Source organism: Prionailurus bengalensis, chromosome B3, assembly GCF_016509475.1.
Source record: "Prionailurus bengalensis isolate Pbe53 chromosome B3, Fcat_Pben_1.1_paternal_pri, whole genome shotgun sequence".
Lineage (NCBI taxonomy): Eukaryota > Metazoa > Chordata > Mammalia > Carnivora > Felidae > Prionailurus > Prionailurus bengalensis.
This window is the reverse complement of record NC_057355.1, coordinates 61,997,587-62,009,849: the sequence shown is the minus strand read 5'-3', so window position 1 is coordinate 62,009,849 and position 12,263 is coordinate 61,997,587. Positions and strand designations below refer to the sequence as shown.

General features: G+C 56.9%; 1 protein-coding gene across 1 annotated transcript; it reads left to right on the top strand.

The window, feature by feature from the left end:
• The first annotated feature begins 2,378 nt into the window (after nt 1-2,378).
• Nucleotides 2,379-10,921, top strand: ITPKA (inositol-trisphosphate 3-kinase A). The gene is made up of 7 exons (XM_043555611.1): nt 2,379-2,921; nt 8,821-8,917; nt 9,003-9,219; nt 9,351-9,555; nt 9,788-9,889; nt 10,147-10,218; nt 10,332-10,921. Exons 1-7 carry the CDS (start codon nt 2,433-2,435, stop codon nt 10,533-10,535), a joined length of 1,386 nt encoding a protein of 461 aa, XP_043411546.1. The 5' UTR covers nt 2,379-2,432; the 3' UTR covers nt 10,536-10,921.
• The last annotated feature ends 1,342 nt before the right edge of the window (nt 10,922-12,263 follow it).

Sequence of the window (12,263 nt, the reverse complement as noted above, 5' to 3'; positions counted from 1 at the left end):
AGCCCCCTGACCTTGTCCCACTGCTATATCGGGACCCCTGGCTCTGCCCCAGTATGTGCCCCTATGCTTTCTGCCTGTAGTAGGTGGAGGCAGACTCTGCCTTCCTCGGATAAGGAACTAGAGACTGAACTATAAGATGCTAATAAAAGAAAGTATGCACGGCACAGGAATAGAAGTCAGTGGATCTAGCCAAGACTCTCTGGCTTTTCCACCAACTAGCTGTGTGGCCTTGTGCAAAGACTGTAACCTCCTGGGTTGAGCCATTTAACTCCTTTGTTACTTCTCCTGTGTTTTGAGGAGAACAGGATGCACCTAAAGGTCCTTCCCACTCTAAAAGTCTATGAAATTGGGGCCCCTGAGTGGCTCAGTTGGTTAAGCAGCTGCTGACTCTCGGTCATGATCTCATTGTTTGTGAGGTCAAGCCCTGCATTGGGCTTCGTGCTAACAGCAGGGAGACTGCTTGGGATTCTCTCTCTTCCTCTCTCCTCTCTCTAAATAAATAAACATTTTCTAAAAAGTCTATGAAATTAGCTCTCATTTCAATACCCATTCCCAAGTTTGTCCTTACCTTTCCACTGAGGGATACTTGGAAAATATGGCAAAGAGCTCTTCTTTGGTTTCTGGGCTTAGGACAAGTGCCTAATAGAAGAAGAAAAAGAATTGCCCTTGAGTTTTCTCTTGGCAGCCAGCTCCTGGCTTGCTTGTGCTCCCAACATTGTCGTTTATATATATATATCTCTCTCACAAACATTAACAGGTGCACAGTGCATGTTCCCTCCTCTCATTTCCCTCCCACCTTTTCAGTTCTGGCGAGTCCTTGTTGACTCTCCCCATCCCGGGTTTGCCCCCAGCCTGCCCCTACCCTGAGGGCAGTACCAGTCCCACCAGAGACCAAGGTAGCCCCGAAAGAGGGAAGTGAGTGCAGGAGACATGGCTTTTGAGCCATCAAGCTCTAGAGTACACCCTTCACACACACCCAGGCTCCTCTAGATCTCTGTGCCCACAGAAAGTAGCCATGTGATTTCCCAGGTTCTCTGAATAGTCAAACTCCTGTATTTCCTTCTTTCTCTCCTTCCCCTCCACTCATCCTTCCACACTTTTACTTTCTTCATCAATTCCCCCAGGACCTTCTCCTTTTTGCTCTGCTGAAGCTTCCCATTCTCTCTGTGAACCCTCCTTTTGTCTCCTCCTGGCCATCCTTGAATCTAGCTGAAGGGAGATGAGGGGAAGGAGAGCTTCTTTTGGCCTTCATCAGCATCAGAGGCAATCCTTCTGGGGCATCCTGCCCCACAGGGTCCCCAACAATCCTGAGGCACGAGGCACCTGAGGAGGGATCCTCCCCGGTGGCATTTTGGGGGAAGACAAGAAATGCTGTGAAATACAAACTCTACTTAAAGCAGCCCCGCAGTTCAGCCGACCACTAACTTGTGAAGTGGCCAAATACTGCACCACGATGCCACGGATGAGCCAGCGTCGTGGCTCTCTTACCCTGTCACAGCCACAACTCTGGGTCAGGTGAGGTTTCCCTAAATTTACAAAGGGAAGAGACGTCAAAGATCACATCTAGAGTGTGATGAACCTGAGACTGGCTCTTCCTACCACCCACACTAAAACTATTCTCATATTGTATAGATTTTACATCTTTCATCTTATTTTATTCTCCTAGCAATTCTGTGAGGTAGACGACAACCCTGCAGAAAAGAATCAACAGTTCAAGGAGGTGAAATGACTTGCTTAGGATCACACAGCAGACTCCACGCTCCGAATTCCACAGAAAAAGGAGTCAGAAGGGCACAGCCCCTGCCAGCCAGTAGCCAAGGGATGCTGCCCAGGACTGCGCCAGGACTCGCCGCGAGATTCAGGCCCCGCCCCCCTGACCTTGTTCTCTGCCGGCTGAGAAGTGGGGAGCTTGGGGGGGAAGAAGCCTCAGGTCTTGCCCAGGACAGAGTCCCCACTTGAGCGCACGCCCTGGGGTGAGGCTTCCCCAGGAAGCTGATGGCCTTGCATTCCATGCTGAAGGAAAGCCCGGAGACCAGGAATCCTTGGCCCAGGATGGATCGTGGAAAGGAGCCGGAGGGACTGGGTAGGAGAGCGAGAGCAGGACCAGCTCCAAGGCAGTAGGGCCCGGGGGCGGAGCGACCCCTCCGGTCTCTTCGAGAGCGGGGACAGAGAGGCTGCGAAGGCCAGGCCCTGACTTTGTGTCCACGAGGTCTGAGCTTCCCGGTCACCTGGAGGAGCAACAGGGAGCCCTTGGAGGCCCGCGCTTTCTCTGAAAGTGAAAGGAGTGGGCGGGGGGCGCGGCCGAGGCGGGGCCCAGGCGGGCAGCCGCGCAGGCTCCGCCTCGGGGCAGTCTCGCGCCGGGGGCGCTGAGCGTCTCCAGTCCTCGCTGCGCCGCGGGCTGGTGGGCTTCGCTGAGGCTCGCGTGCGGGGAAATGACCCTGCCCGGGGGCCCGACGAGCATGGCGCGGCCGGGGGGCGCGGGGCCCTGCAGCCCGGGGTTGGAGCGGGCTCCGCGCCGGAGTGTTGGGGAGCTGCGCCTGCTCTTCGAGGCGCGCTGCGCGGCGGTCGCTGCCGCCGCCGCCGCAGGGGAGCCCCGGGCCCGCGGGGCCAAAAGGCGTGGGGGACAGGTCCCGAACGGGCTTCCGCGGGCTCCCCCTGCCCCGGTGATCCCGCAGCTGACTGTGACAGCTGAGGAGCCGGACGTACCCCCGACCAGCCCGGGGCCACCGGAGCCGGAGGGTGGCTGGCTCCCGGCCGTGGGCTCCTCACACCTGCAGCAGCCGCGCCGCCTCTCCACCTCGTCGCTCTCCTCTACTGGCTCCTCGTCGCTGCCCGAGGACTCAGAAGACGATCTGCTGAGCGACAGCGAAAGCCGGAGCCGCGGCAACGTGCAGCTGGAAGCCAGCGAGGACGTGGGTCAGGTATGGGCCGCGGGGGCGGGGCCAGCGCGGGGCGCGGGGGCTGCGTGCGGCGGACCCAGCTCTGAGCTGGCTGAGCGCCGACTTCTGAGCTAAGCTCCCTCCGCCTGGGGTCCTGCTTAGCAGGAGCATGGGGTTCTCAAGGACGCGCTGGGCTGACCTCCCTCCTTGGCAGTTTTCACCCGGCTTCCACCTGCGGGTCGCTGCCCGGGCCCTGGGGCGTCTAAGAAAGAGAGGGAGGAGGAGTCTGCGACCGGTCGCGAGCACCGGGTAGGGCGGAGGTGGAGATCGTGACTTGCTGGCTGCGAAGTGGAGCTGAGGGATCGGAGGGGCTTGGTCTTGCCCCGCGAACTCTCTAAGAGAGAGGGGTGAAGGAGTCTCCCTCTCTCCCCACCCCCTCTCCCGCGCGGCGGCCCCACCCCCCGCCGTTGCCACGGTTTCCCTCTCCTGAGTGGGAGTGGAGAGGCGCTCCAGGCTCTGCTCGGGAACCGCCGCCGTCTGCTCCCGGCGCCCGCACAAGATGTGGACGCAGAAAAGGGAGGGGCTTGGGGCTGGGGGCTCCGGTAGGGAGTGGGACGCAGCCCTCCCCGGGTTTCCTGCTCCTAAGGAAAGCCGGGAGGAGGTAAACTGAGGCTGAAAAGCGGGATCCGCCTGCTAGTCCCTACTCCGGTAACCTGGCTGTTCCGGTGCCAGGTTTGACCCTCAGATAACCCCGGCCAGGGTGCAGCGAAGTCATTCCCATGCCTGCCCCTCAGGGGTGTGCGGCGCCCGGGATAGCCATCTTGACCCCCTCGTTTTAACCAAGGCCAAATACTTTAAATACCCGCGGTCAACGCGAAGGAGTTGCTCTAGATCCACGTTATGCAAGTGTCCCTGGAGTGGAGGGAGAGGCGAAGGGCGTCCCGCAGGCTCTGGTGGTTCCGAGCCTGCCCAGAAGGGCGGTGAGAGCGGCGGACACTGGGCGCGGTGGGGAGAGCCCTGAGGCGCAGCCTCTGCCTGCTGAACCCGGGCTTCGCCGCTCGTTCGGACTGGATGAGGCGGAGGAGACCCTGTAACGACTTGCAGTGGATCTGTGAATCAGTTACCCGCTGAGACTTACATTCTCCAGAAGGCAGCGTGGTTTGTAAGGTACAAGAGGGAAAAGTCTCATAGAGCAGGAACACACAAACGCGCACACACGCACACACACGCACACACCCCGCCGCAGTCAGGTGTAGGGTGCGGGGAGTCCCTCTCTCCTCCGCGGATGAAAAGGATACCCCTCCCTGATCCGTGATCATTCCTAGTACAACCCTGGCTCACAGAGGGATGCGGGTGCCATCGAGGAATCTCCAAAGCCGTGGAATGTGGGGCAGTGAGAGGACTCCTTTCCCACCTCCTCCGAAATCCGGAGCAGTAGTTCTGGGGGCACCGTTCCCCGGGTCAGATCTCTGACAGCTGAGAGGCGGGATCAGGAGAAAGGACGCCAGGAGGGAAGCCCCCCCCCCCCCGCCCTCCGCCCCCGTTTCCCTCTTCCGCCTACAGTCGGAGGAGGGCCCGGGGCCCAATCCTGCCTGCAACATAGGCACGCCGCCTGGGGTCAAGACTCCGAAGACCAGCTGCAGCTGTGCCCTAGGCGTCTTCGGCCGGCCTCTCCCTCGCCGAGCTTCGCCTTCTAACGGCGCAGCCAGGAGCTGGAGCAGATGGCCGCTGCGGGCCCTTACAGTTCCAAGGCTGCGTCGCCCAGGCCTTCCCAACCCCCAGCCCGCCGGGGCCTCCCCGAAGGCAAACAGCCACGGCGGCGGCAGATAAGCCAGTAGGTGTTGACAGAGGCTGCCTGCGCCCGCGTGGAAGGGCCAGGCGCGGACTTTGCCTCACGGCCGGTCGGGGAGCGGCACAGAGTGCCCGCCTAGGCTGCCTTCAGGGCTTCCCCAGTCAGGAAGCTGAGGCCATCGGTTGGCTGACGGTGAAGGATGCGCCGGGAGAAGGGTCCTGCAGCAGAGCTCGGGAGCTCCCAGCTTGCCAGGCCCTGACACTAGGGCATGGGTAGATAATGGTATAGCTGGAAGCAAGAGGCAGCCCTGAAAGTCTCCACTTTGCCTCTGCCTGACAGATCTTTCCCCAGCTCCTAGGAGCACCACATAGCCTGCCCATAGCCTGGAGCTGGGCTCCCGGCAGGGTACTAACCTGGGACTGGGCAGCCTGCCTCCTTCCTGGGGCCTTTCTTCTGGAAGAGGGAAAAGTCACGGGCAGAGAAACCCAGACAGATCAGGAGAGGAGTTGGGGGCCTATCCCCAAGAGCAGCCAGCATGACTGTCCTCTTAGGCCTTGCCTGCCCCTTAAAACAATTTTGGGGTGTTGCTGTAGGGAGGGTATCTGGCTCCTGTTCATTTGGTTCTCCTCTTTCAGTGCTCTAGGATGGGTAAAGAGACCTTGATGCCATCCTGTCCTGGACCCAGAACTCCCACACTTCACTTTTCACTAATTATAGAGCAGAATTTAGGTTAACAGACTTCCTTTTTAAAAAGCAAATGCCCCTGGGAGGGTGAAGTCGTGGGTCACTTATACCTTAGTGCAAATCATTTTATAAATTTAAACTGATTGCTCCCACCACCACCACCACTACCACCACCACCACCACCACCACCACCACCACCACCACCACCACAGGGAATGCTGGTTTGATAGGGCAATGGGAACATGAGGAGGGGGTTGGGCTGGCAGAGTGCTTCAGCCCAAGACTGAATGGCTGGAGGTAGGGAGCCAGAGCCAGAGTCAGGAAGAATGGGGATGAGTATCTGGTGTGCTGTAAGAAGCAGGAGTCCTCAGGGCTTCCAAATGGAGCTTGGACAAAGGAGGGTCTGAGGCTAATGTCCAGCCAAACCCTTCCCAGAGAGAGATGGTCCCTGTCTAGCCCCATGGGTGAGGATCAGAAGGTGCCCCTGTGACTTCCTCAAAGACTCTTGCACATAATCAGCTCTCCTGGTTTTTTTTGCCCCAAGATGCCCAGGCAGCCTCTGGGTGTGAGTTGGTTTCCCAGACTTCTATGGAGGGTAGGCTGGGCCCAAGGTTGGGGCTTTGGCCCTGTTTCCAGCTAGAAATAACAAATCTGCTTTTTGATATCCATATAATAAAAGCCTTACCTGCTCAAAAATATCTTCCTTGCTGTTGTTCATGTGCCAAAATTCCCGCCCACCCACTAAAGAATGACTCTTCAGGAGCCTTTTTGAATACATGCATTTTTATCTGCATTATGTTCCCTGGAGGAGGCAGCTCCCTAAGATGGATGGTGGTGAGTTCATTGATACTTGCATAGACTCCTTCCGTGTTTGACCATATCCTTCACTGGCAGGGGAGCTAAATTCTGTCCTACCAACCTCAGGAAGTGGCTGGGAGGGTTCAGATGAAACCCCCTTGTAACCTGCATGGCTGGAACCAGCCTTAGTTGCTGCTACTCTTGGCTGATATGCTCCTCACAAAATTGGAGGAGAATAGGTGATGACCCCATTTTACCTCAGCTTGGAAGCAAATCAGTGCTGTGTTATCATGCATCAATCAAGTGACAGTAGCCCAGGACTGCAGGCACTAAATCTTCTTCTACTGGGCCCACCTCCCACCTTCCATCCCCACTCACTGCTCCCACAAAATCCCAGAAGAAGGGATGGTGTGGTTCTCCCATCTCACCTAACCCAGGGCTGGCTCCCTCTTCCCCTGGGGTGGCTACAGAACTAGATATACCCTCCAAGTCCATTCTGGCCCCACTGTCCCCAAGCTTCTGTCAGTAGGCCCCTAAAGCTGCCTGAAACCATACCATTAAACCCATTCCTTTGGATGAAGACAGAGATGTCCAGCCAACAGAGAGGAGTTTGCAGGCAGATCTCAGTGTTTCCCCAGAGAGCAGACAGATTGCTTCATCTTACACAAAGCTCTTTCTCATGCAGGGTCCCATTTGACCCCCCAAAGGGAATTGGGGTGGTAGAATGGATTTTGGAAACTGATGGGGTAATTGGGACATGGGGGAGGAGGTTGGGCTGGTAGAGAACTTCAGCCAGAAGCCGGGAGGCTGGAGGCAGGGAGTGAGGGGATGTTAACTCCTCTGAGCCTTGATTTCCTTCTGTAAAATGGCAATAATGCTACCACCCCATGCTCTTGCTTTGCATGTGAATGATTTGAAAATCATGAGTGGGAGAAGGGGGTATAGGACGGTGCCACTGAATACACATGGCGCATACATCTTCCTGGAATTTTACTTGAAGATTTGGAGGTGGGAGAGTTTTATAATAAAACTTGGATTTATTATGCAGCAGAATGCAAACCTTGCATGTATTTAAAGAGTAAAAAAAGGAGTTTTGAAAGAGATGTCATGTTTCTAGTGGGCTGCTTCTGGCTACACCCCCAGATCCCTGGGGGTTGGACACGTGATCACACCCTAGTGTGCCATGTAGGGACTTCAGTAGGAAAGTAGGAGCAGTGCTTTCTGATGGAAGATGAGAAGCGCCTGGCAGGCAGTAGGCGGTCAGTAAATGGTGGCTCGTGTTATGGCAGCAGCTCTATCCTCCCAGAGGAAACAGGCTCACACAGATGAAATCCTCACTTTGGTTCACTCAGCTAAAAAGTGACAGAACGCCTGATTCCAGTGCCCTGTCACTAACCCCTATCTCCTCCCCATGGGAAAGCAGCAGACTTCCCCTGTTTAGGCCAAGTTCTCCCTCTCCCTCTTGGAACTCTCTCTCTGATCAGGGAGGCTGTATTTCTGTGTTCCAGCCCTATAACTCCTGCAACACATATGCAACTCCTCTGAGGCAAGTACCCCTACGAGGAGGCAGCAGACACACAGTGTGGATGAGCAAACCTGTGTACTTTAGAGGGTGGACACAGGGCTGATGAGTTTTGGGTGGGAAAAGGAAAGGTCCAGAGTATGAGCTGCTCTCTGAATTGGGTGGAGGCCAGAAGCCATGGTCATGAGGCAAGAAGCACACCAAAATCTACATTTCCTTCCCGGTTTCGTCTAAAATGATAGGCTCTCAGCTCTGCATCCTATTTTCAAGGCTCAGGTTTCTGGGTCTAGATCAAGACCAAGGATGCCCCGAGCCTTGCCAACTGGTGAGGAGTGAAAAGGCATCAGGAATAGCAAGAGGGTCTCAGGGAGCCCTAAGCCATTCTTTTCCCAGGCCCTGCCAGGCTAGCCTCTCTGTCCTGGGCCTTTGCAAAAGTTTCCATGTTTGTCTCCCTAAATGAGAGTAGCCAATGGTCCAAAGTGAACGAAACAAGAATCCAAATTTGTCCAGTTTCTGCTTCATGCCAAGGAATGGGGCTGGGGAGGATGGAGCCTGTCACACTCAAGCCTCATTTACTACTCATAACAACCCAGGGAGAGTGATTATTTCCCCATTTTACAGATGAAGAAACTGACACTCAGAGGCCTGTTTCTCAGGCCCCAGAATCTCCTGAGGCAATGTTAGAAATGCAAATTTTTGGCTCCACCCAGACCTACTTAGAATTTCCCCCTGGGGCAGACCTGAGCGTCTGCATTTTTTAACCGGGGTGACCATCAGGTGATGTTCAAGCTCAGGAAAGTTCTAAATCCTTGACAGAGCACTTTAGTAACCTGCCCACACAGCTCAGAGCAGCAGGAGTGGGGTGCAAACCTGAGCCCTTTGGCATTAAATTCAAGGCTGTTTTCAGCACAGTCCTTAAGCTGGATATCTGCCATCACCCTGTGCCCATCTCAGTGTCCTCCACATAGGCTCACAATAAACTTTCCTTGAGTGACTGAGTGACTGAGTGAGTGACTGAGTGAGTGAGTGAACCGTGGGGCCCTAGCTACTTGCGGTGGGTTGGGGCAGGAGACCCTATTCCAAAGGAGGGCGGGCTTAAGCACTGCTGAGACGCCAACGTGCACGCTGGACCGTGTCGCTTTCAGAAAAGCCACTGGCAGAAGATTCGGACCATGGTGAATCTGCCCGTCATGAGCCCTTTCAAGAGGCGCTATGCCTGGGTGCAGCTGGCTGGGCACACGGGTGAGCACAGGGCAGGCGCCGGTGAGGTGGGTGGGTGTCTGGAGTAGGAAGGGACCAGGCAGCGCTAACTGGTGCCAGTCTGCAGGGAGTTTCAAGGCGGCTGGCACCAGCGGGCTGATCCTGAAGCGCAGCTCAGAGCCGGAGCGCTACTGCCTGGCGCGGCTCATGGCGGACGCGCTGCGCGGCTGCGTGCCCGCCTTCCACGGCGTGGTGGAGCGCGACGGCGAGAGCTACTTGCAGTTACAGGACCTGCTCGACGGCTTCGATGGGCCCTGCGTACTTGACTGCAAGATGGGCGTCAGGTACACGTGTCATGCCTGGCTGGGCGCGCACTCAGGGAGGGGATGAGCGCTCTACCGGGTGCCCAAAGCCGCGCTGGACCGGGTCCAGGTGTGCGCCGTCTTACGCCCCGCCGCTGCCCGCGCCTCCGCAGGACTTACCTGGAAGAGGAGCTGACCAAAGCCCGCGAGCGGCCTAAGCTGCGGAAGGACATGTACAAGAAGATGCTGGCGGTAGACCCGGCGGCTCCTACCGAGGAGGAGCACGCGCAGCGCGCGGTCACCAAGCCACGCTACATGCAGTGGCGAGAAGGCATCAGTTCCAGCACCACACTGGGCTTCCGCATCGAAGGCATCAAGGTGGGCCAGTCCCGCTTCGCTTTGCAGAGCTCTGTCCCTCCCTCAGCCCTAACCCCGCCGTGCGGTATCTGCCCTGTTGTTGACCCCCACCACGAGGCACCCTCTAGCGGCCTTTCTGCCGTCCCTGCAACTAACGTCCTGGGAGGTATTGCTGCTGCTCTAGTCTGATCCTCTCCCCTTGAGCTGAGGAGAGACACGGGGACCCTGACCCTTCCTGTCCCATCTCCTTCAGAAAGCTGATGGCTCCTGCAGCACCGACTTCAAGACGACGCGAAGCCGGGAGCAGGTGATTCGTGTCTTCGAGGAGTTTGTGCAAGGGGATGCGGAAGTGCTGGTGAGCGCCGGATCCTAGAACCCCGGGGTGTCGGGGAAACCTGAAAACGAGGGGTGCCCCTAGGTCATCCGGTTTAGCTCCCTTGCCGTGACCCGCTCCCCCCCCCCCCCCATCGTAGCATTTATCCCACCTGGGGGCCTGTGTCTTCCTCACCACGGTATTTGCCAAGCCAAGTATGCTTCGTGGCCCCTAATATTAGCAGAGGCTCAATTAGTGTTTAATTAATTTGCCTTCCTCTCCTACCCTGTTCTCTCCAGAGGAGGTATCTGAACCGCCTGCAGCAGATCCGGGACACCCTGGAGGTCTCTGAGTTCTTTAGGAGGCACGAGGTAAGAGGGGTAGGCTCAGGTGCGGGAGCTGTGGCCTGTGAGGGCTACAGCAGGATTAGGATGGGGGGCTTCTCCAGGAAAGGGCCGTGGCCTGACCATGTGGGGCTCGACAGGTGATCGGCAGTTCGCTGCTCTTCGTGCACGATCACTGCCATCGCGCCGGTGTGTGGCTCATTGACTTCGGCAAGACCACGCCCCTCCCCGACGGCCAGACCCTGGACCACCGGCGGCCCTGGGAGGAGGGCAACCGCGAGGACGGCTATTTGCTGGGGCTGGACAATCTCATTAGCATCCTGGCCAGCCTGGCTGAGAGATGAGGCTGGGCCCTGGTTCTGACAGATGGACCTGCGGCCGTGTCCACACCATGCATGCAGCCAGAGACTGAAACCCTGCGGTGCCGGGAGGTTCACACAGTTCTGAAGGCCAAGTGCCAACCACCATGGGACGCACTGCACGAGCAGGGGGCTGTCTCCCATACAAGCCCCAGAGTTCCCAGAACCGATGGCACTAATTAACCCAGGGAGGGGGGGTAGGGAGGCTGGCTGGGACAATGGCCTCCTTCCTCAGCCCGGCTCTCTTGAGGGGGCTGCATATCTCTCTAAAGAGGTCAGATAATGAATTTTATTTCGCAGACACTAGATCTATTGGTCTAACCTCCCACACTACAATGGACAGCCTTTGCCAATAAAACTCAAAGACACCAGCTTTGGTGACTCAGGCCTCATCCCCTCCCTCCTCTGGTCCCTTTCTTACTTCCCTAGCATCCTTCATGTCTAGGCAGATCACTGGAGGGTATGAGAAGAGCTCTTTATTAGAGGCATTTGTAGGGTTGAGGGCTGCTCAGATGAAAGACACTTATGGGTGGGGGAGGGAAGGGTAATCCAGAGAAGGCTTCCTGAGGGAGGCAATTTCAACCTCTGGTCCCAAAGATCAAAGGCTGGGAGTGTCCAAGCTCTTCTCCAGGAAGCCTGGGCTGGTTTCCAGGATGGGGAGTCCACTGGTGCCTGGCCAGCTCTGAGACAGGCCCAGACACGCAGTACAGACTGCAGGGGACAGAGGCTACGGGAATAACAAGCTACCTAGAAGCCTGAGGAAGAGTTCAGGGAGGAACCATTGCTACGGGCACTGCCTGAGTCCTCACCTTCAGGGCCCCTTGGGGCCCAAGAGCCATAGGGGGGATTCCAAAGGTTCCGAGGTTGGAGGTCCCTGGATTTGGGGTCTTGGGACTAGAGGGCAGTCAGGGGCCAAGGAGGCTCCCTATCCAGCTCTTTAAGCTCTTCAGATTCAGTTCCTGGGCCCGTGGGGAATCTTAGGCCCTCCAAAGACCTGCTCCCCAGCCCAGAAGCCTTTTCCTCATCCAGAGTGGGCAGTAGCTCCATTGGCAGGAATAAATTCAGCACATCCGGGTCCTGTAATAGAAGGGCAGGGGAGCAGCTTTGTTTTATGGCTTCCTTCCTGACCCTCGAGATCAAGATGGTGAAGGCAGGTGAGGGGGCACACCTGAATGCAGTACTGAAGATGCTCCAAGATGCTGGCAAAACAGGGGCACAGCTGAGGTTGGTACTGCCAACACCGTGTCATGGTACAGTACCTGGGAGAAAGGTAGGATTTTGTGCCCACCCATGGCTGTGAAGGACCTCCGTCCCTGGACAACACTCCATACTCACACAGGCCCTGGGCAGCCCCTGGGAGGGCCCATCTGTCCCCCTCCAGTGACAAAGTACAGTATGTCCTGGTTGGTGCACCCAGGGTGGGGCATGTAGCCTAATAAGAAGATTTCCCAGAACAGAACCCCGAAAGACCTGCATCATGAGTGGGGGAAGCTCAATGAAGCCCATCAGATAAAGCCTTCCCTTTCCCTCATGTAAGGTGGCCCAAGGCCAGGGAAGGGGGCAGGCATGTTATCACCAGGAGTCTGTCTTGGATATGAAAATGAATGCCCTCCAGAAAGGCCTCTTCAGGCATCTACTTGACTGGCAGCAGAGCCTACCCCCCCACCCCCACCCCTAATAACTGGTTCTACAGGAGGGAGGAGGGGAGTGAGA